Source organism: Dermochelys coriacea, chromosome 25, assembly GCF_009764565.3.
Source record: "Dermochelys coriacea isolate rDerCor1 chromosome 25, rDerCor1.pri.v4, whole genome shotgun sequence".
NCBI lineage: Eukaryota > Metazoa > Chordata > Testudines > Dermochelyidae > Dermochelys > Dermochelys coriacea.
The window spans coordinates 1124747-1148872 of record NC_050092.1 but is presented as its reverse complement, the minus strand read 5'-3'; the positions used below and the strand labels follow the sequence as shown (position 1 = coordinate 1148872).

Below are 24126 nucleotides of genomic sequence, written 5' to 3'. Positions count from 1 at the left end.
GACAAATGACCAGGGAAGAGTATAAAAATATTGCTTGGGCATGCAGAAGTGAAATCAGGAAGGCTAAATCACACTTGGAGTTGTAGCTAGCAAGACATGTTAAGAGTAACAAGAAGGGTTTCTTCATGTATGTTAGCAACAAGAAGGAAGTCAAGGAAAGTGTGGGCCCCTTAGTGAATAAGGGAGGCAACCTAGTGACAGAGGATGCGGAAAAAAATAATGTACTCAATGCTTTTTTTGCCCGTCTTCACGAACAAGGTCAGCTCCCAGACTACTGCACTGGGCAGCACAGAATGGGGAGGAGGTGACCAGCCCTCTGTGGAGAAAGAAGTGGTTCGGGACTACTTAGAAAAGCTGGACGAGCACAAGTCCATGCGGCCGGATGCGCTGCATCTGAGAGTGCTAAAGGAATTGGCGGATGTGATTGCAGAGCCATTGGCCATTATCTTTGAAAATTCATGGCAATCGGGGGAGGTCCCGGAAGACTGGAAAAAAGCTAATGTAGTGCCCATCTTTAAAAAAGGGAAGGAGGAGGATCCAGGGAACTACAGGCCAGTCAGTCTCACCTCAGTCCCTGGAAAAATCATGGAGCAGGTCCTCAAGGAATCAATTCCGAAGCACTTGGAGGAGAGGAAAGTGATCAGGAACAATCAGCATGGATTCACCAAGGGCAAATCATGCCTGACTAATCTAATTGCCTTCATGACGAGATAACTGGACCTGTGGATGAGGGGAAAGCAGTGGAAGTGTTGTTCCTTGACTTTAGGAAAGCTTTTGACATGGTCTCCCAAGTATTCTTGCCATCAAGTTAAAGAAGTATGGGCTGGATGAATGGACTATAAGGTGGATAGAAAGCTGGCTAGATTGTCGGGCTCAACGGGTAGTGATCAATGGCTCCATGTCTAGTTGGCAGCCAGTATCAAGTGGAGTGCCCCACGGGTCAGTCCTAGGGCCGGTTTTGTTCAATATCTTCATAAATGATCTGAAGGATGGTGTGGATTGCACCCTCAGCAAGTTTGCAGATGACACTACACTGAGAGGAGAGGTAGATACACTGGAGGGTAGGGATAGGATGCAGAGGGACCTAGACAAATGAGAGGATTGGACCAAAAATAATCTGATGAGGTTCAAAAAGGACAAGTGTAGAGTCCTGCACTTAGGACGGAAGAATCCCATGCACCGCTACAGACTAGGGACCGAATGGCTAGGCAGCAGTTCTGCCGAAAAGGACGTAGGTGTTACAGTGGACGAGAAGCTGGATATGAGTCAACAGTGTGCCCTTATTGCCAAGAAGGCCAATGGCATTTTGGGCTGTATAAGTAGGGGCATTGCCAGCAGATCAAGGGACATGATCGTTTCCCTTTATTTGACATTGGTGAGATCTCATCTGGAGTACTGTGACCAGTTTTGGGCCCCACACTACAAGAAGGATGTGGAAAAATTGGAAAGAGTCCAGCGGAGGGCAACAAAAATGATTAGGGGACTGGAACACATGACTTATGAGGAGAGGCTGAGGGAACTGGGATTGTTTAGTCTGCGGAAGAGAAGAATGAGGGGGGATTTGATAGCTGCTTTCAACTACCTGAAAGGGGGTTCCAAAGAGGATGAATCTAGACTGTTCTCAGTGGTAGCAGATGACAGAACAAGGAGTAATGGTCTCAAGTTGCAGTGGGGGAGGTTTAGGTTGGATATTAGGAAAAACTTTTTCACTAGGAAGGTGGTGAAGCACTGGAATGCATTACCTAGGGAGGAGGTGGAATCTCCTTCCTTAGAGGTTTTTAAGGTCAGGCTTGACAAAGCACTGGCTGGGATGATTTAGTTGGGGATTGGTCCTGCTTTGAGCAGGGGGTTGAACTAGATGACCCTCTGAGGTCCCTTCCAACCCTGATATTCTATGATTCTAAGACAAGGCCTAAGAGTTCCCACTTCCCACCATTACTTTAATACTTTCCCCTCTCCTTTGCATACTCAGGAAGAACAGTCTCATGATCTCTGACAGGGTCAAGCCGTGGCATTGTTTGAATAGGACAGGGTTAATGTTGGGGAGTGGCGGGTTGTTGTGTAGGAGAAGTTACCTTAACTCTGTATTTTCTGGTTTTCCAAGGTTTAAGTTTAGCCACCCTTTGGGGTGCCTGAGTGAAATTTAATGGGCTGTGATATACAGGAGGTCAAACTAGATGATGTAATAGCCCCTTTTGGACTTACTCTGTGACTCTATTCAAATTCTGGAAGGGTACAAGGCAGTGCTTGGCAACCTTAAGCCTGTGCTAACAACATTTGTTGGCAACGAATTCCCTTTAAAAAAAAGAAAAAGAAAAAAAGGGGTCGTAGTGAGAAGGGCATGACTGATGGGCATCCGTTGTGGTGGTTTCTTGGGCACATGTTGCTACCAACTAATCTATCAGCTCTGCCCGCCTCAGTGGCCTCTTCATACTCTTCGTCAGACTGGAGGGCCACAGGGAGGAGGAAAAAAGGTCCAATCTGGTCAGGTAATCACAGGATGGTGCAGATTAGTGCCATAGTTTGAGCCACAGATAGGTGCAAAAAAAAGTTACAAAAATTGGAAAATTTTATTCATCAATCTCATCTCCCACTCCAGGTACTGCATCTCAGGATCCACTTAACTAAGTTACCCAAATTTGTACAGCTAATTGCTACCCCATGGCCCAATGAGGCACAGCAATTTACTAAACAACATGACTACACGTGGATTTTAGAGCACTTCGATTTATTTTTCAATCATTAAACAAGCTCTGCTCAACCTAGTCACTAATATGCCTTTATTATATCAAGGAAGAGAAAAGTACACTATATATCACTTAATCCACAGTTAGCTGTTTAAGAAACAGCCACAGCCTAATGCACAGATGTCAACAACTTTAAGCAGCTACATTATATACCCGCACAAAATATGCAGCTGCATAGCAATGCCACGGAAGCAGGAATGATATTTTCTACCCTAAATCAAGCTGTACTTTTAGTTTACGCATTAGCAACCATAGGGAAACCTGGGAGAAGGCTGATATTAGGAGACAAAGTTATAGAGTCATGTTTTTCTATAGATGTAAATATGTGGTTAAGTGATTAGATATACAGGATATTATAAGAACTTCTAGCTGCCAATATTCCAATTGCTGACGCCTGCTTGATTTTAAAGGACAAACATTCAACAGAAATTACTATGTTCTTTATGCTTTTAGGAATGTGTTACCTGCAGTGGGATAACAAGCAGCTTGGCGATCACTGCACCAAATCTGCAAAGAGATTCCCCTCTTCGCTTTAGGAAATCTACACTAGATCTGTCCAAAATCCAGGATTTCTGGCTCATAAGCAAACTGGAAATTCCCAGAAATATTTGTTACAGAAACACCAACACACGATGTTTCAGAAATGCAATTTGCTCCCTGGAACCAGCAGACAGTGAGTGAAATTGTACGCTGTGTTATGGACATGTCAGTCCCTAGATAATACAGAGACAAGGTGGATGAGGGAATATCTCTTATTGGACCAACTTCTGTTGGTGAGAGAAGCTACAGACCTTGTGTCTCACTGAGTCAAACTGACATCCTTGACATTCTCAATTTCACTCAGCAGCTGCCAGGGCTGCCAGTATCTGCACCTCTGGGCAACCCTGCCAGGCAGACTGCCTAGGGCTACTGACCCCAAGGCTTCCTGGCCTGTTTGGCACCCAAGGGAGCCAGCTGGCCCAGGAGTCTAAAGCCCTGGGATAGTCCACTTGGCTGGGCTGCCCTAGAGATGAAGACCCTGGGAGCCAATCCCAGGACTCCTAGGCTCCCAGTTTAGGCTTTTGCAGCAGTAAGCCTGGAAACCCCGAGAGTCCCCAGACTGCATGGCGGGGGCTGCCGCAGAGGCATGGACCCAAGAAACCTGCGGTATTCAGTCCTGGGGCAGACTGCATGATGGAGCTCAACAGCTGGTAAGCTGGGAGGGTTCCATCAAACCCAACTGCTTTGCAGAGAAGTTTCATGTTCAATGAACTGGTATTTTCAGACAAGCTCTAATATGCACATTAAAGTGCAACAGAAGGGCCATCCTGGGAGACTGACATGAACTTCAAATTTTACTGCTTTTTTTAAAAAAAACTGCTATGATTAGACACAGTAACCCAAAGTGGATGCCTCCAACTACCAAGGAAGCATTTCGTGGTAGTAACACTGAATATCATACTAATAATTCACTTCCCTCAGCTCATCTTACCTAGTCGAGATTGTAATGTTCCATCATCTGTTGATGCCATATCATTGAGTCTCAGAAGTCCTCTACCTCTTTCCACCCAAGACTGAGAGTTCTTATCAAACACAAACAACTTGCACTGTATCTGGGGGGGGAAAAAAATGCCTTCTTGCTCAAGTTCTTTAATGTAATGGTTGACTATAATTACAGAATATATCATAATTACTGAACCAAAAATCTCCCAATCTACATTTTAATAGATTTCAAAGGTATTTACTACAGTGAAATTTCAGGCTTCTAAAATGTGCTGGATTAATACCCTGGAAACTAAAGTCTTATATTCTCTCTGGCAACTAAAACCCTCAAAATATACTGTGACATTGCACTCCATATAACTTTATGAAAATATGCTAATGAGTGTGAATGTAATGTAACTGGAATATGCTTCATGCAAAAGGTCTCTTGTAAGGTATCATTACAAAGCTTATAATCTACTGAGTGTGGTCATCCGATTTGTATAAAATGCATCATTCTTGTATCTGAAACTAGAAATATGAAATATAATTCTCAGGTCCTATTGTAATTATGCGAAGTGTGGGCCATTAATGGTAGTTTGGAATCTTGATGGCTCCCATCAACTATGACAATTGCTTGTAAATGGCTCTGTTTACTTGCAAGCCTTCCTGCGAGTCAGGCCAGGAAGAATGAAGGCTTGGGGTCTCACAGGACATGTAACCATGTCACCTGGTACTAGACTCCATCTTAAACCTAGTGCTTTTCCATTCAGAAGGACGGGTGGAGACCCAGAGAGACAAAAGATCCCTGCCTTGTGCCAAAGCTATATAAGGGGGTGGAACAGAAAAAAGGAGGTTCCAGTCATGAGAAATCCCCTAGTTACCACCTGAGCTGGAGCTAACAAGAACTGAACCGGGGAAACGATTGGACCCAGACTAGGAAGGAGTCCAGTCTGTGAAAGAAGCTTACTGGAACATCCCTGGGGGTGAGATTTCATCTGTAATCAGTTTCTTAATGTATTAGGCTTAGACTAGCGTGTTTTCTTTTATTTTGATTGGTAATTTACTTTGTTCTGCCTATTATTACTTGGAACCACTTAAATCCTACTTTTTATAATTAATAAAATCACTTTTGCTTATTAATTAACCCAGAGTAAGTAATTAATTTACTTACAAGTTAGCAAATAGCTAGCAAGGACAAATAGCTGTGCATATCTCTCTATCAGTGTTGTAGAGGGTGGACATATACATATATAAGCTTTATACAGAGTAAAACTTATTTATTTGGGGTTTGGATCCCATTGGGAGTTGGGTGTCTGGGTGCTAGAGACAGGAGCACTTCTTAAGCTGTTTTCAGTTAATTCTTCAGCTTTGGGGCGCATGGCTCAGACCCTGGGTCTGTGTTGGAGCAGACTGGCGTGTCTGGCTCAACAAGGCAGGGTTCTGGAGGCCCAAACTGGCGGAGAAAACGGGCTCAGAGAACGTCTCAGCACATCAGGTGACAGTCCCAAGGGGGTTTCTGTGACCGAACCCGTCACATATACTATGTTGCATCTTTTTAAATTATGTATTTAATTTTTTAAAATGTATACATGACATGGACTGTGTCTGATTAGGAAAGGCAAGTTGAAGAGCAAGGGCACCTTGCTCTTAGAACATAAGGTGGTGTCGTTTGTGGTTCTTAGAGGTTCATTCCACAGTCTCAACTAGAGAAACAGCATTGATTTGAGAAGGACTTTTTATTTTGATTGTCTGAATCCTGAAATCTAACCATAGTTCATTAAATTGTGTCCTGTTTAAGATAAAGAGCAGTAACAATTTCAACAAAAAGACCTGTCTCAGTTACATAACACAGGAAAGCATATAGGATGATGCCATGAAGCTGAGTTGCAAGAACTTGAATGGGAAATTAATAGTGGCAAGCAATCATTATAGAATGAATACAGATGGATGATCATATGAATCCCAACAAGACTGAAGGACAATTGTGTGACCAATTTCTTACCTGTAGCACATTGCTCTCTGCTTCTTCCCCAGTGATCACCTCTACCTTCTCCAGCAAACACTTCTTTGCTGTTGCTTTCGTATAGGCTGCTGCAGACTCTGCCAGTGATTCTGAAATATTATTAGCTGAACAACATTTTACAAGTTTATTTTGGGAATTAGTCACATAGATCCATGTCATACAGGTGGACGCCCATGTGCACCTACACAGAGCCTGCCATTTACTTGAATAAGCTACCAGTTAATATGCTTTTCCTCTGGAGCATAACTGTCTTGTGTAACTGTCATCTTGCCAGGTTCTCAGTGCCCAGCCAATTGTGCTGGTATCAGGATCTAGAAATGGATATGAAGTCTGAAGAAAGTTTTGTCTGTCTTTTCAGGAACGGTTCCTCTTCTTTTCTTAAAACCATAATCAAGAGGGGGAAAAAATTCCCAAACACAGATACTGGTAACACTGAAAATCTGGTCCATAAATTTTCTGAGTCTCTCTAAGGATTTTGCAAAATCTGTGCAAAACAGATACTTATGCTCACCTCTACAGTGCAACATTAATGTCTGCATTGCTACAGGTGACACAGACATGCCTGCATTTAAAAATGCAGCCCTTTATTTTATAGTCTCTGACTATAAACACTACTTACTTAGGTTCAGTTTACATTACATCCAGCAACTATAAAACAGAATACAAATAATCCCTTGCCACCAACCTTCTGTAATAAAACAGGGCTGACTATATGCCCTCCGAATTTCTGCCACTTTCACACTGCTGGAGATACTCCTGATCCACATGCCGTGAACAATAGTACCCCTGGCAGTGCTAGAGCAGCCTGGATGGGCTGTTAACACATAACCCCCCACTCAGACCTTGAGGGGAGCAAGGAACCTCCCCCTCCACTTTTTAAAAAAATGTTGTAGAAGGGATAATAAAGGCATGGGGAGGTTTTATATTTTCATATGGTAATAAAACCCCAACTGCAAGCACTTAACAAGGATTAGGCATAACACAAGCAGTAACAGAACACTGTTTCTAAGAATTAGTTCTAAAAAATATTCCACTATTTACCTTTCTCTGGAGTAGCTTCCTGTGAAGAAGATTCAGAGCCAGATTCTGTAGCAGCATTTTCCTTGCTACTTTCTGTACCAGCTTCATTTGATTTTGGTGGGCTCTGTAGGGAAAAGAGGCAGAATAGATGAACTTTTGGATTTGCAAAAACAAAACAACAGGTTTCAGAGTAGCAGCCGTGTTAGTCTGTATTCGCAAAAAAGAAAAGGAGGACTGGTGGCACCTTAGAGACTAACAAATTTATTTGAGCATAACCTTTCGTGAGCTACAGCTCACTTCATCGGATCACATAGAACGCTAATGTGATTCTTGAGGCAGTCCTCCATCTTTAGTAATTTTATAAAGGTACCCATATCTGGTACTCCCTGGAGTACATATTTCCTTAGTACAAATTGTAGCATTACTCCCGACTACTCTGACTGACCTGATGATGCGGAAAGGAGGGGTGCTAGCATGGCATGATGGTGGTGTATAGCACTGAAAAAGAAATAATGGACTCCTTGCTATCAATGCAGACCACACTAGCACCAGCAGCTGGTAATTCTGTAGTGTCAGGGTGGAAGCTGAGGGTGCTGAATCATGCAATGTGTTTTTGGCATCAAGATAGCTGGCTTCTCCACCAGATAGATTGATGCTACATGGATTGGACCTGGAATCCCTTGCAAGGGAGACTTATGTGACTCATCTTCTCCCTCCTCAGCTCTGAGTGGGAGTGATGGTGCCAGATGTTTCTTTGGAGCAGAAAGAGCCCTGGGAGAGGGAAGCAAGCTCTGCTGTAGCCAAAATGCTCAATCTTGGGAACTGTGAGTGGCACACAGAGGGAGTCAAGTTCATTGCACTGTTATTGGTGGCAAGGAACAGAGGTGCAGAGTCCCAGCTCACCAGAGCGCTGAGGGATCTGGGCACCTTAGCTGAAGATCACTCTCATCACAAACTGGGTTCCTGGTAATTTGAATCCAAAGTCACCTTCATGGACTGCTCTAAGCAGCACAGATTCATGTGGCAGTCCCGGCTTGTTGGATCCTGCTGGAAAAGGACATCTCATCGGTCAAGGCTATGGCCTTCTCAGAGATCAGGCACCTTGTGTGGCCATCAGTAACTGACACAAGACTGCTCTAGGGGTTTAAAACCCAAAGTCTCTGCCTCATTAACAAGTTGGAAAACAGCCAGCCTTGGTGCCAACTATTCAGTCAAATGCAAGACTGAGAAAAAACTGCCAAGGTGGCATACAGCTATCCTGAACTATTAACTACGAAAAAGTTCACTAAGTTAGACTGACAATAGTCATTAGCAAGGGAGAAGGTTTCAGGGGAGAAGATTGCTATAGCAAGTGGGACAAAGAGTGCTATGTTCTGGCTCACTGCCATGGGTGGTAAGAAGGAATCAAGTGGCAGTTGGGGGGGGGGACACACTCATCTGAATGTCCTTGGGTGGGAGCCACAAAGACACTTAAGACTCATGTGCAGCCCCAAGAGACACTGCTGACCAGACATGCATGAGGCATTCATATCACATGGATAATACTCAAAGAAATATTACATTTAATAAGCAACTAACACTCACCAAGACTCTCTCACTCATGTTCTGTCCAAATACAAATTTGTTGCTGGAAGCATCTGCATTGTTTGTTGAGTTCTCTAAACTGGAGAGAAATGTTTTCATTAATATAGTGCAAACAGATGTTTCCATAATCACTAAAATTGCAAGAACAAGGAAGGAATTATCACTGGTTTGAATTTGAGTTTTCTGTTAAATAAAACTATGAAACAAGTGTGTGTTTGATTAATTAGGATGCAACACAGCAATAACTGGTTATGGGACTTAATGTCCCCAAACACTTTCTCCTAGAATAAAGAAGTATTTTATCATAATGGGAGATTTTTTCTGAGTACTAGCCTCCAAATATCTATGTTTAAATTACACTGAGAAATCTGACCATCACCTAGTGTATCCTAAGAGTCTATCCAGTATCAAAAGGTCTAGCAAGATGCTTAGGGCCATACTAAATTCATGGTCCATTTTGGTCAATTTCGTGGTCACAGGATTTTTAAAATAGTAAATTTCATGATTTCAAATATTTAAATCTGAAATTTCACAGTGTTATAATTGTTGGAGTCCTGACCCAAAAAGGATTTGTGGGGGGTTGCAAGGTTATTGTAGGGGGGTCACGGTACTGCTACCCTTACTTCTGCACTGCTGCTGGCGGCAGCGCTGCCTTCAGAGCTGGACAGCTGGAGAGCGGTGGCTGCTGGCCCAAAGCCCAGCTCTGAAGGCAGAGCAACCGCCTGCAGCAGCAAAGCAGTAAGAATGGTATGGCGATATATTGCCACCCTTACTTCTGCACTGCCTGCCTGCCACGCTGGGCCCTCAGTCAGTAGGCACCACTCTCTGCCCGCCCAGCTCTGAAGGCAACAGTGCAGAAGAAAGGGTGGCATGGTACGGTATGGTCACTCTTACTTCTGTGCTGCTGCTGGCGGGATGCTGCCTTGAGAGCTGGGCGCTCGGTCAACAGCCGCCGCTCTCCGGCCGTCCAGCTCTGAAGGCAGTGCAGAAGTAAGGGTGGCAATACCGCAACCCCCCTAAAATATCCTTGTGACCCCCCCCTTGTAACTCCCTTTTGGCTCAGGACTCCCAGTTTGAGAAATGCTGGTTTCCCCTGTGAAATCTTAACAGTATATGGTAAAGCCACACAAAAGACCAGATTTCACAGGTGGAGATTACATTTCACATTGGTGACACATATTTCATGGCTGTGAATTTGGTAGGGCCCTAAAGATGCTGTATTCAGGCACCTCCTACAGTCTAGAGCACTAGTTCCAGCTGACTGACCTGAGCCAGAATTGAAGGGCTGCAGGTGAAGTCTGGCAAGCAGCATCACATATGTGCATGCCAACAAATGGCCTAATGACCCATGGCAAGTCTGCACTAGTGTAGCCTGGTTTTATTTTATCTTGGGTAACATAGATTGCAATGACAGGAATCTTTATTCTTGCATGAGAGGGCGCAAGGTGCATGTACAGCAGCGATGAACGCTGATGTTCAAAAGAATCTAATCTCACGTGCATGAGAAATGTGTGCTACAACAGTGGGATCCACACTGACACATACTAGAAGAACTGTAAATACACAACATGCATGCAGAGCCTTTTGCAGATAAAATGTTCACCATGAAACACAAGCTGTTCTCTGTTAAATGCAGATTGATATAACATACACGCACAATAAAGCCTTTGAAGAAAAATCAGTCATGCAACCATCACTGTCTCTCCAAAGTCTGAAATACTAAGTCTGTTGCTCTGCCTCAGTCAGGGCTCAAATCAGGGAGAAGGAGTTGAATTCTCAAGCTCGTCACCCACACACACACTCAGTTGTGCCAACTTGAGACATCACTCTCAGTAGATTGTGTAGATGCCCAATCTAGATCACAGGTGTTTAATAGGGCCCTCAGTGGGTTCAGAGACATACACAGGCAGGACCACATTAAGGCCAAGGCAGGTCCTGCTACCAGTCATGTGACAGCATCAGAATCTAATTATATTTCTTCATGGCTACCACAGAGTTTTCAAGGTTGCAAAGAAAAACTTGAAAACATCACAGTTGCAGTGACGTTTGCTTCAGTCTGCAGACAATCTCCATCAGAGGAACCAGCAGCAGCCAGGAAGCAGCTGGGACCTATATCCACCACCAGAGTAGGGTGACCCCTGCTACTTTGGTCAGAAATATGGGAATTATCTGCTCTACTCCTTCCCTTCGGGCCTTTTGCTCCACAGGTAGAATTGGAGGGTGTGGAAAGTGGTGGTATTGTCAACCACCATCCACTGGTGGCACCAAATTGAGAGGTCACACATTTGCAGGTTGTGCTGATCTTAAATATAAGATCATCCCTCTCCTTTTTTGCCTGTTTTGATCAGCAGTGAAATAACGAGCAATGATGACACTTAAATTATCACTGAGCATCTGAATCAATATCTCACTAAAAGGAATGTGGCATTTCACACATTTCAGAGTTATTTACAGATTTTAAAGACAGAAGGGAGCATATGATGATCTAGTCTGACCTCCAGAATAACACAGGCCACAGATTTCACCCTGTGGTTCCTGCATCAAACCTGTAACTTCTAGATGAGCTAGAGCAGTTCTTGCAGAAAGACATTCAATACTGAAGACTTCAAGTGATGGAGAATCCACAACATCCCTAAGTAAATTGTTCCATGGTCAGTTACTGAGAAAAATTTGCACCTTATTTCTCACCTGAATTTCTTCTTTCCAATTCCTTCCTCATTTAGAAAAACTACCAGTTAATTTAGGTTTCTTATCAACCAGCTTCACAGTTCTTGCCATCATTCATTCTTTAGGAGTTAATAGTTAAACTAAGAGATGAAAGTGGTCTGGTTGTTAGCTGTCATAGGGTAATCAGATCCATGCAGCCTGAACAGCTTTCTGAGTATCCCTTCAGTGGAAGACGATCTTGGCAATACTTGGTGCCGAGTTCATTTCAAGCTCTCTGCAAATTCAGGCAGGCTGTATTTGTCACACTCTGCACCTCCTGAAACTATCCTTTGCATCCATAAGAACTAATAATATACTGTATTTTTTAAAAAACAAAAAGCTAGGAGTCCTAAGAACTGGGTAGCAGCCTCAAGAAAGTGCTGGGTACCAACCCAGTTCAAACGGAACCCTGCCTCTCGTAGACAGCAACACTACTATTAACGCTCTACATATACTACAGTAAAGTAAGTTGCTCTGAATTTATTTGCAGTCTTACTTGGAACTGATGTACTGCAGAAAGTAGTTTGTTGCCGATGGCGTTTCCGAACTTGGAAGCCCAGCATTCTGTACATCAGCTGTTTCATCACTTTCATTTCCCAACTACAAAAGAGACAGACATTTATACACAATTAACAATACCAAAACCAAGATCATCAGACCTATTGTCTCACAAAATATGTACCTGCGCTCATATACACTCTTAACAGTAAGATCAAAAAGTGTATTTCCCATTACAACAAATTTCTCCTTGTTGAAAGCTGCATTCTATAGGTGTGCCAGTGTACTGCATCCATATATAGCTAAATTAAGAACCAGGGATAACTTCAAGCAGGTTTGCTTTTAAAACTATATTGGTTTATACTCAAAAACCTTTCCTCCGTCATTATTAAATCTATCACAGTTACGTACTTTTTGGGCTGTTTTGCTCCCATTGTAGTTCTGGCCAACCTCCCTCCAGTCAGGTCGTGTAGGAGCCACATATTCCCACTGGCCACACTCACCCCATATGCTTGCATAAACCCCCTCTCTTTAGGTTGTCAATACCTCTTGTTAATCTAATTCAATTAGCCTATATTTAGGTATAAGCCTGCTTTGCCCCAGGTCCTCTCTTCTTGCCCCTGCAACACCCTTGGAACCTGTACTGCATGGATTTGGCAAGGAGGGACTTCTGGAGGCTCAGTGGAAAAGGAGACGAGATCATTCCCAACTCAGCAGTTCAGAAGAAACACCAAACAGCACTGAATACCCCAGAGGTTATTTGTATACCAGTAGTGGGTGTTCTTAGTTTTTACAAGAAAGGACTTCTGTGTACAAATCCTGCATTTGCATATATAAATCAAAGCTTAAGCACATGGTTACCATTTTGTTGCCCTAATGTCCACAATTTGCACAAATGTAGGATTTGCAAATACACTCTAGGCGGCTGCTTTAGAAAATAATGCCTTGTATATGTATTCAAACAAAAGGAACTCATGATAGTTTGAAAGTTGAAATAGGAAGCTAATATAAATGTAGTATTAATTTCATTTCATATGATTAATACTGTTCTGCTTATCCAGGAGACAGAATAAATGGTTACTTATCTAGGAATCTTTTCGTAACTGTTGCTCTTTGAAATGTATTGCTCATGTTGATTCCAGGTAGGTGTGCGCGTGCATAGTGGCCAGAAGTTTTCCCCAGCGGTATCCGTCAGTCGGCTCTGGAGCCCCTGGAGTGCCGCCTTCATAGCGCAATATAAAGGACCCTGCTTCTTCAGTGCTTTCTTACCAGCTGACTCCAACAGAGGGCTAGATGGGTGGGTCTTGGAATGGACATGAGCAATACATCTCGAAAAACAAGTTACAAAAAGTTAGGTAACTGTTTTTTCTTTGAGTGCTTGCTTGTGTCGACTCCAAGTAGGTGACTCCCAAGCAGTTCCTAGGAGGAGGGGTCAGAGTTTATTGTGTCGCAGATCATAGCACCACTCTATCAAATGCGGCATCGTCCTTGGCTTGCTGTGTAATCCAATAACGTGCAGCAAAGGTGTGGATTGAAGAACATGTTGCAGCTCTACAGATGTCCTGGATTGGGACCTACGCCAGAAAGCTGCCGAGGATGCCTGCACCCTTGTGGAGTGTGCTGTCAGTGTGGGGGCAGGTATCTTTGCCAATTTGTAGCATGCTCAGATACAGGACATGATCCATGATGACATTCCCTTCATTCTGTCTGCTATTGCCAAGAAAAGCTGAGTTGTCTTTCGAAATGGTTTTATCCTTTCAATATAAAAAGCCAAAGCCCTTCTGACATCGACGGAATGGAGCTTTTGCTCTCGGCTGCTGGTGTGCAGCTTTGGGTAGAAGACTGGAAAAAAAATGTCCTGATTTGAGTGGAATTAAGAGACTACCTTCGGAAGGAAGGCGGGGTGAGGTCAAAGTTGGACCTTGTCCTTATAGAAGATCATGTATGGAGGATTGGATGTCAGGGCCTTAAGTTCAGATACCCTCCTGGCTGAAGTTATAGCCATCAGGAACGCTACTTTTCAGGAAAGGTAAAGTAGTGAACATGTTGGTAGGGGCTCAAATGGGGGCCCCATTAGTCTAGATAGCACCAGATTCAGATATCATGCAGGGATCAGTTGTTGCACTTGAGGGTATAACCTATCTAGTCCTTTAAGAAAATGGCTGACAATAGGGTTACTGAAGACTGATTGGCCAGCAGCGCCTGGGTGGAACGCTGAAATCGCAGCCAGGTGAACTTTTATCGACGACAATGACAGACCTTGCTGCCTGAGGTGTAACAGAAAGTCGAAGATGACGGATACTGATGACTGCACAGGTCGAGTGCCCCTTTGCATTGACCAATCTGAGAATCTTTTCCACTTAGCTATATACGTGGCCCTAGTGGATGGTTTCCTGCTACCAAAGAGGACCTCTCTAACAGATCCTGAGAAAGCCAACTCCAAAAGAGTTTAGCCACGGAGCTTCCATACCGTGAGATGGAGACACTTGAGATTAGGATGCTGAAGGTGGCTGTGGTCCTGAGTGATCAAGTCTGGGACTAGGGGCAGGCTGATTGGGGTCTCCACCAACAGGTCTAGGAGTGTGGTACAACAGTGCTGATGGGGTCAGGCTGGCACTATCAATATCAAAGACAACCCTTCCCTTCTGACCTTCAGGAAAACTTGGTGAACGAGTGGGATGGGTGGAAATGCATAGAACAGATGGTCCTTCCAGGGAAGGAGGAATGTGTCTGCAATCGAGCCTAAGCTGTGATTCAGGAAGGAGCAAAACTGCAGACACTCCCTGTTATATCTTGTTGCGAACAAGTCGGTATGGGGAATTTCCCATCATTGGAAGGTGCTGTTCAGGATGTCTGGGGGAATGGACCACTTGTGGTTGTGGAAAGACCTGCTCAGATGGTCCGCCAACTTGTTCTGGGATCCCAGAAGGCAAGATGCTTCTAGATGTATCAAGTGTGTTATGCAGAATTCTCACAGCTTGAGGGCTTCCTGGCATAGGGGAAAGGAGCATGCTCTACCCTGTCTATTTATACAAGATATCATTGTTGTACTGTCCGTCATGACCGATACACATTTTCCTTCCAGATGGGCTTGGAAGGTCTGGCAGCCCAGGTATACTGCTCTTAGCTCTCTGACGTTGATGTGAAGTGAGAGCTCTGCTTGGGACCAGAGGTCTTGAGTCCAGAGCCTCCCTAGATGCGCACCCACCCCATCACTGATGCATCTGTAAATAGAGACAGCAAGGGTTGAGGTCTGGAGAAGGGCACTCCTGTGCAGACCGTCTGAAGATTGAGCAACCACAGGAGAGTCTCAATGGCCAGTGGGGGAAGTGCAACTACCTTGTCCAAGCACTTTGGGCTTGGGTGATACACGGATACCAGCCAAGACTGGAGAGGCCTGAGCCGCAGCCTTGCATGCTGTACTACATATGTACAGGCGGCCATGTGCCCCAGAAGCTTCAGGCAGTTCTGTGTCACTGTGGTAGGGTATCATCTGGGGTCTTCTATGATGGAGCATAAAGCCTGGAAACGAGACTCTAATAGGAATGCTTGTCTTGAATCTAGAACTGCCCCTATGAATTCCGAGTGGGAGCGAGGGTTGCCTTTTTGCATTTACCAGCAGACCTAACCTGTCAAAAATTGATTTTATTAGGTTTGTATGTGCCTCTACCTGAGCCCTGCTGAGGCTCTTGATCAACCAGTTGTCAAGGTATGGAAACTCCTGTACCCTTTGGTTCCCCAGGAAAGCTGCGATGACTGCCATGTACTTGATGAACATGCGAGGGGCCACTGACAGGCCAAAGGGGAGAACTGGTGTGGCGGCATAGCTGGCTTGCCCCCGGACGGTACTGGGGAGTGGTGCTTGGGCAAAGGAGACCGGTGCAGCACCATAGCTGGTTTCCCTCAGGATGGTTCCAGGAATCTTTGTGGTGCCAGCGCTTTCGGGCCCAGTGCACACTGTCGCCTGGTGGGAGATAGCGATTCCGTGAAGGCTATTAGTTCCCTAGCTGCCTCAGAAGTTTCAGGTCTGGAGAGCAGCTCCAGTGTCTCTTCACAGCTCTCCCGAGGAGGGGAGTCAATTGGCACCAGACCTGACTGATCTCTCACTGGGGCCGGAGACATTGGTGCCGTGCTGGATAGTGCGGAGCTTGAGTGGCTTGGTGCGGGTCCCACTCCACTCAAGTCCTTTTGCGGTATTGGCCTCGGCATGGATGAGCACCCGCTGTCAGTTTTCTTCTGCTTCTTGCGTGGCACCGGTGACTGAGAGCAGTGCCATGAGCAGAGCCTCTATGTACCGGACAGCCCTGCCAGTGTCGAGACTCTGTAGACATAGTCCTTTTTTGGTGTAAAGGTCTCCCTCGTCAATGCCAGTGCAACTTTGCACCATTGCGGATGTGCTGGGTGCCAGTTCAGCTAAACTTCGCTGAGTGGGGACGAAGGGCTGTCTCCATCAGGAGGAACTTCAGCCTCTGATCCCTCTCCTTTTGAGCTCTGGGACGAAATCCCCAGCAGATCTTGCAGCGCTCCTATTGATGGGATCCTTCCAGACACTTCAAGCAAGAAGTGTGAGGGTCGCTCTTGGGCAAGGCTTATTGCGAGCCGTGCACAGTTTAAATCCTGGAGACTGAGACATGTCCAGTCCTAGGACAGGAAAGAAGTACACTAAAGTACTACACTAAACTAAATATATAATAAGTATACCCAGATTGATTAACAAACTAGTATAACTATATAAAGGGACAAAACGGTAAGACCACTATGGCAGCACTTGCAGATGCAAGAGAGATACCATCTGTGGCGGTTGGCTGGAGTGTAAGAAGGAACTGAAGAGGCCGGAGGTCAGCAAGACTCTATATATAGCACCAGGAAGGCACGACTCCAGGGGGCTCCAGAGCCAACCAATGCATACCGCTAGGGGAAAATCTTCTGGTGACTGTGCACGTAGCGTGCACACACCTATTTGGAATCAACATGAGCAAGCACTCAAAGAACAAACTAGAATTACGGGAGTTTTCAAAAACACACCCCATCACACACAAAAAGGGAACAAACTCTGGGCTTTTTAAGCCCAAGCCATCACTTTGTTCCCAGGACTCAGAAGCAAGCTTTTTATACTGGATGTTTTCACTTTAAAGTTTTCACCTGGAGTAGCTACTTTCATTTAAATTCAATCACATAATCTTTGTTTTTCTGATTAAGTATATACCTTAACTCTGTCTCTTAAGTTTTGCCCAAATACAAATGCTTGCTGTGCATTGTGTTCTGATTTCTCGCCATTTTCATCCTCTGAAGTACTGTTAGACTCATTTTTCTGACATTCTCTCACCTAAAGGGGGGAGGGGGGGAAAAAGGAGAAAAATTAAGCCTAGAGAAATTAGATCAGTTTGTTGAATAACATTTTTTGTTCAAAACTATACTTTTCCCTTTCCAATAATTTTCATTAATGCTATGCACCAGGAACAAGGGGGGTTCCAAAGAGGACGGAGCTAGGCTGTTCTCAGTGGTGGCAGATGACAGAACCAGGAGCAATGGTCTCAAGTTGCAGTGGAGGAGGTTTAGGTTGGATATTAGGAAAAACTATTTCACTAGGAGGGTGGTGAAGCACTAGAATGGGTTACCTAGGGAGGTGGTGGAATCTCCTTCCTTAGAAGTTTTTAAGGTCAGGCTTGACAAAGCCCTGGCTGGGATGATTTAGTTGGGGATTGGTCCTGCTTTGAGCAGGGGGTTGGACTAGATGACCTCCTGAAGTCTCTTCCAACCCTGATATTCTATGATTCTATGACCTAGGGAGGTGGTGGAATCTCCATCCTTTGAGGTTTTTAAGGCCCGGCTTTGACAAAGCCCTGGCTGGGATTATTTAGTTGGAGTTGGTCCCACTCTGAGCAGGGGGTTGGACTAGATGGCCTCCTGAGGTCTCTTTGAACCCTAATCTTCTATGATTCTATGAACATGTCAATGTTACTATAAAATTTGTCTATGGATAATGATAGGAAAAACCCACAATAAATCAGCAATTAATGTAAGAACATTAGAACAGCCATACGGGGTGAGACCAATGGTCCATCTAAGCCCAGTATCCTGTCTTCCAACAGAGGCTGGTGCCAGATGCTTCAGAGGGACAAAACAAAAAAACAGAAAAAGTTTTCTCCTGCTGATAATAGCTCATCTTAATTAATTAGCCTCTTATAGTTTGTATGGCAACTTCCACTTTCTCTGTATATCTATATGTTCCATTCTATGCATCCGATGAAGTAGGCTGTAGCCCACAAAAGCTTATGCTCTAATAAATTTGTTAGTCTCCAAGGTGCCACAAGTACTCCTGTTCTTTTTGCAGATACAGACTAACACGGCTGCTACTCTGAAAACAGGGCAGTGTATTAAATGATCCATCCTCTGTGATCCAGTCCCAGCTTCTGGCAGTCAGACGTTTAGGGACACCCAGAACATGGGGCTACATCCCTGACCATCTTGGCTAATCACCACTGATGGATCTACCCTCCATGAACAATGGGACCCCAATACAAATATTGACTGGACCAGATAGAATAGTTCATCTAGAGAACCACTGATAACATAAGGGGATAACCCGGATGGGGTGGGGCTGTGCTCTGCTCCTTAAAGGAGCAGAACGCAGCTAGGGAAGGCATTCATTCTTTAAATGGCTTTAACAGCATAATACATATGCTAACAAACTTAAACAAAAGCTTTGTTTAAGTTTATCATCACATGTATCATGCTGTTACATTGGTCAGGACTCCTCAAGAGGGGAGAGATGGGGGGGATGGAAGGTGTTTAAAGAGTATTTTTGATTCTGTTTCTCCCCATTGGTCTGAATTATCCATGACATCCATACTGCATCACATCAAATCCAAATCATTAGAGAAATGCCTCTGCTTGCACTGACCAGAAGATATTTGGATTCTGATGTCAGCCCAGTTTTGCAGCCTGATGGGAATCAGGTGTTGTCCCCAGTGTACCTAGAATTCTTCTTTGCAGCCAAACTAGTCTAACATGCATTTTGCTAACTGGAACTGGAGCAGCAAAACAAATAAAACAAATGCCTCCTTTTCCAGCTTTGTGGGTGAGAAAACTATAAGTGAAGATTAGAATGCCAGGCACTGATGGCCTAAAACCAGCTGCCTCAGGAATCTGCCAGGAACTTCACTGAAAATATGTTCCTCATCTTATCACCAGAGCTAAGACATATCACACATCTGCCCACCTTTATCTGAATGAAGCTCATTCTGATCTGACAGCTCAGGCATTGTCAATCTCATCCAGAACAATTTACGAATTTGGAACCTAATCCTGTAAACCCTTAATCATTTGATCAATCCCATTGAAGACAATGGGACTATTTGCATGACTATGGACCACTTTTGTGGACTAGAAAGAGTTTCAGGAGTCTGTTCTGTTCCTAGAAAGGAAGCTGAATCCCCCATTCAAATGCAATGTTTGGGTACAGTACCATAAAGCAGTTTAGGATACAGTTCTACTTAAAATTTGTCTTTTAATATGTCATACATATGCTGAAATGGCTCATTTCACCCAACTCCCATATTCCATATAAACCGACTGAATATTACATATGTGTGGGGAAAGTGAGTAGTTAAGCATGTTGATGTTTGTATATACAAAGTGGGATGTTGGAGGAGACAGGGAGAGCGTGGGGGGCAGGGGAGGAGTCACATGGAAGGTCACGTGCCCCCCGTGTGTCCCTCTCATGAGTGCAGTACTGGCAAGAAATTATTTCTACTTGCACCACTGGTGGCAAGGGGTGAATTTCACAACCACAAAACACACTGCCGCAGAGGATGACACAATATAATTACATTTTATATACTATTTGTTCTACAGACCCCCTCAATTAAGGATACAGGATGGACACTGAATGAGGCACAAAATGGCAAGAAGAAATAGGATGCTCTCTTATATTTAAGATACTGAACTGAGACACAGGAGAGCTGGTTCTATTCCTGGCTCTACAACAGATTTTGTACATGATGTGGGATAAGATTATCAATGTATACGCACGGAGGGCCAAATTAAGGTTGCACTGACAACCTTTATTCTGGCATTTTTAACATCTGAGTGCGTATCTTTGCAATCTTAAAGTTCTGGTGACATGTTTCTCAGTACGTGCTCTTCTATATGCCTCTTGACCGGAGAGCAATGTGATTGCACTAGGAGGCAATGTCACCACATGTTTGCCACTGAAATGTACCTGCCACAACCCTTTCAACACATGGAAGAAAGCTGGGTGTCTGGCTAGAGACAGAAGTAGCTGTAAACACCAAAGAGGTGGCCTTTACACTTTGTTATAACATGCACTGTAAACGTGTGTGTGTAAATCCCCCAATAATATTGTGCCAGGTCATTTTGGAAAAAAAAAGATATAGATTAATACATTTTAATTCCTGAATGGAGTCAATCATTATGGTAATCTAGAATGATCTCCTGCATAAGAGGAGCCATAGAATTTCACCCAAAAACTCTGGCAACAACCGCAGTAACTTGTGGTTGGGCTAGAGAATCTTTTCGGAAGACATTCATAATATAGATTCTAAAATTTCAAAAGAAGGAGAATCCACCACAAGCTTTGGTAAGGTGTTCCAATGGCTAATAACCCAAACTGTTAAAAATTTACACCTTATTAAATATTCCTATGCCTTTGTTAGCTTGACTAAAGAACGAACCCCTTGCTATCAGAAATCTTCTCCTCATGTGAGTACTTATTATAAATTGTGATCAAGACACCTCTTGCTGTTCTCCTAGATAAACTAGACAGACAGATTCTTCAATCTCTCACTATAAAGAAAGGTTTTCAATACCTCAAGTGATTCTTATAGCTCTTCTGAACTCTTTCAATTTTTAAATATCTTTTTTGAAGTGTGGATACCAGCACTAGACACAGGATCCAGTAATGGTCTCACTAATGTCATTTACAGAGGTAATATCACCTTCTCACTTCTACTCAACATTTCCCTGCTTATAAACTGATAGCTCATGTTCAGTTGGTTATCCATCATAACCCCCGAATTCCTTCTCAGAATCATTATTTTCCAAAATACAGGCCATCCATCCTGTAAGTACAACCTACATTCTTTGTTCATAGATTATGATCTTGCCTGTGAATTTATTAAAACAGTTTTGATTGCAAGCACTTTATCAAGCCATCCAGATCACTTTGTGCAATTAAGCTGTCATTTATCACTCCACCAGTTTTTGCATCTCTGAAGACTTTACCAGCAATCATTTTAGATTTTCTTCCCCTGCTATCAAGTTTCTTTGATGTGACCTCTTTGCCATAAAACCATGTCAATAGGAATTCACTTTTTTACTATCCTGTAATTCCCTATTAAGTTTCAAAAACTATTCCATTATTTTGCCTGGAGGATCAATGCCCAGTTAACGGGCTTATCATTACTTAGGTCATCCTATTTATCCTTTTAAAATATTGGCACATTAGGCATCTTCCAGCCCTGTGGGGACTTCCCCATATTCTAAGATTTGTGGATAAAGGAGAAGTAGCTGACATAATTTATTTATGTTTGTAGTGTTGTAGCCATGTTGGTCCTAGGATATTAGAGAGACAATGTGGGTGAGGGCAATACTTTTTATTGCACCAACTTCTGTTGGTGAAAGAGAGAGGCTTTTAACTGACAGAGAGCTTGGAAACTGAAATTTATAACTCTGTTATACACCAAAAATCATGGACTTAATAAAGACACTGGATTTATGGGTCATTACAACAATCTGTAACTCACTAATCCTCCTTTGTTCTATGGCTGTTGTCCACTTGACTATAAATGATCTTGCACAACGGTGTTAACTCTATCTGTTCCACCATGCATTTAGCTGTGACACAGAGTACCTTTCCCAGACCTGAAAAAGAGCTCTATGGAAATTCAAAAACTTGTCTCTTTCACCAACAGAAGAAGTTAGTCCAATAAAAGATGCTTCACCCATCTTGTCTCTATAATTTATTTAGACTTTCAAAAAGGCCTTTGACAAGTCCTCTCATAATAACTAAAGCAGGTAAGTAGTCACGGAGTGTGACACAAAGTATGGTGATGGATCAAAAATTGAGACAGGAAACAATGTAGAATTTAGAAAATATGACCTATGAGGAAAAAGGTTGAAAAACTGGGCATGTTTAGTTTAGAGAAGAGACGACTGATGGGGGACCTGAGAACAATCTTCAAATATGTAAAAGGCTGTTATAAAGTGGACAATAATCAATTGTTCTCCATGTCCACCAAGGCTAGGACAAGAAGTAATCTACTTAGTTTGCAGCAAACTGAGATTTAGGTTTGATATTTCAAACACAATTTTAAACATTTAAAAATAGATACAAAAATCAAATAATTCAGACTTAAAATCTTTCTGCCTAAATATTCAGATTCCAAAAAACGTGAAAACTGAGTTTGGAGTAAATAGTCTCAGTAACAGTGATCAAGTAGTGCTACTTCCATACTTAACATGGCATCATATATTTACTCCTTATGGAACGAGACGCCTGGACTTGACATGACTCTCAGCCATCTTGTGTATGGACTTAGAGCCACCCTGGATGCTCAGCCACCATAATTTGGAAACAAAACTACAGGGTCAGGAGAATTTGACCTTGATAGAGGCAGGCAAAGAGAAAAGTATCAGCTGCAGCATTATTAACAGGAACAGACATATATTCACAAAGTTATGAGCACTGGAAGAGAATGGACAAGCTAACCTTGAGTTTTTGCAGTTTCTTCTTGATAATAAAACATGTGAGGTTTTGCTGTTGCCCTGGGAAGGGGGGTGGAGGCCCCAAATTGTGTGGGTGACAGAACTGATGGAGATGTGGGCACCCTAAGGTTGTTTGGACCAAATCAATCGAGCCTAACACAGTAAATCACAGCAGGATACAACACTGATGTCCTTCTGCCTTACCAAAGTTAGCAATTTAGTGGCAGAATGGCCATCCCCAGACACCAAGGAAGGGGACCCCAGGGATGGGGGCTAGCTGAGAAGCCCACCCTCCTTGCTAAATGGGTAGCAGAACAAGGTCTGTGCCCATGGGGACAGGATGCATTCCAGGGAAAAGAGGCACCTGAATCTTCTTGTAAGGGGTTTGAAGTGTATATGAAGTTGAAACCAAAGAAAGATGCTATCAGAGCGGCAGCCAGCCGGGCATTATGGAAAGCCAACAATCTTTTGAGGTTGGTGTTATTCCAGGTTGGAGAGTTGTCAGTTGGAGCTGGCAAAAGTTAGAGATGCCTTAACCTGAGCCAAGTTATCTCAGTGTGCTCGTGCAGCTTCAGCATTACAGACTGCAATTGCCCTGCAGACAAAAGCAGGTGTGTGTGAACAATGGAAATTGCAAATAGACAAGCTAACTAAGGAAGTGACTACCTTGCAGCAGAAACTGGGAGATGCCCAGGGCAGCAGTTAGAATGGTCCTGCATGAAAAACAGGACTGGGTCTATACAACCAGTGACCATTAAGTCTGCAAACAGACAGAAAAACTAAAACTTATGTTGGAGCCCATAGGGACATCATGGCAGCAGTAAGGGATAGAAGCCGGTGTAGGTGCAGACTCTGGGGATTCTTCAAACCCCTCGGATGATACTTGGGACAGGGCTAATTGGATCGATCCCAAGGCAATAGATCACGGGTTATACCCCACCCCCTCCCTCAATGCCTTCCCTGAAGTGCCATATGCCTCCTTGAAAAGGGAGTTACAGAGTTTGGGGGCAGATATGCAGCTCACTAAACCCATTGCTCCAATAATTAACAAAACAGTCATAAAAACAGATCCCCTCCCTGAAGGCACTGGAAACAGACAAATGAGGGAGGAAGTAACAATAACTACTGATCTCACCTCAGAACAGATATGGGCGGCTGCCCAGATGTTGGGGCTCTTTACACAGAGATACATGTATGCATTAGAGACAGTGCAATCGATACAATGACCTGTGCGGAGGGTGGCAGACTATGAGGCAGTAGCCCAAACTTGTATTAATGCTTCTGATTAGGCTGTAATAAAGAATGCCATAGAGAATTTGGACGTGGATGTAGGGAGATGGAATTGAGTGAAGGAAT

At 43.7% G+C, this 24126-nt stretch overlaps 1 protein-coding gene and 1 long non-coding RNA gene across 12 annotated transcripts in view; one reads left to right on the top strand and one right to left on the bottom strand.

Moving 5' to 3' along the window:
* Nucleotides 1-24126, bottom strand: part of RANBP3 (RAN binding protein 3) — a 174536-nt gene that overhangs the window by 39413 nt on the left and 110997 nt on the right. For 8 of the 11 annotated variants that reach the window (XM_038383710.2, XM_038383717.2, XM_043502860.1 and 5 more), the window contains 6 exons: nt 17249-17368; nt 12041-12144; nt 8839-8917; nt 7276-7378; nt 6214-6338; nt 4219-4339 (listed from right to left, as the gene is read on the bottom strand). In XM_038383710.2, the coding sequence (XP_038239638.1) occupies nt 4219-4339; nt 6214-6338; nt 7276-7378; nt 8839-8917; nt 12041-12144; nt 17249-17368 (652 nt within the window). The remainder of the gene's footprint in view (nt 1-4218; nt 4340-6213; nt 6339-7275; nt 7379-8838; nt 8918-12040; nt 12145-17248; nt 17369-24126) is intronic. The other 3 variants (XM_038383718.2, XM_043502856.1, XM_038383711.2) reach the window with 1 other exon arrangement.
* Nucleotides 294-23254, top strand: LOC122457502. The gene is made up of 3 exons (XR_006277061.1): nt 294-304; nt 5687-5691; nt 22883-23254. It is a non-coding gene; the product is annotated as an uncharacterized LOC122457502 (long non-coding RNA).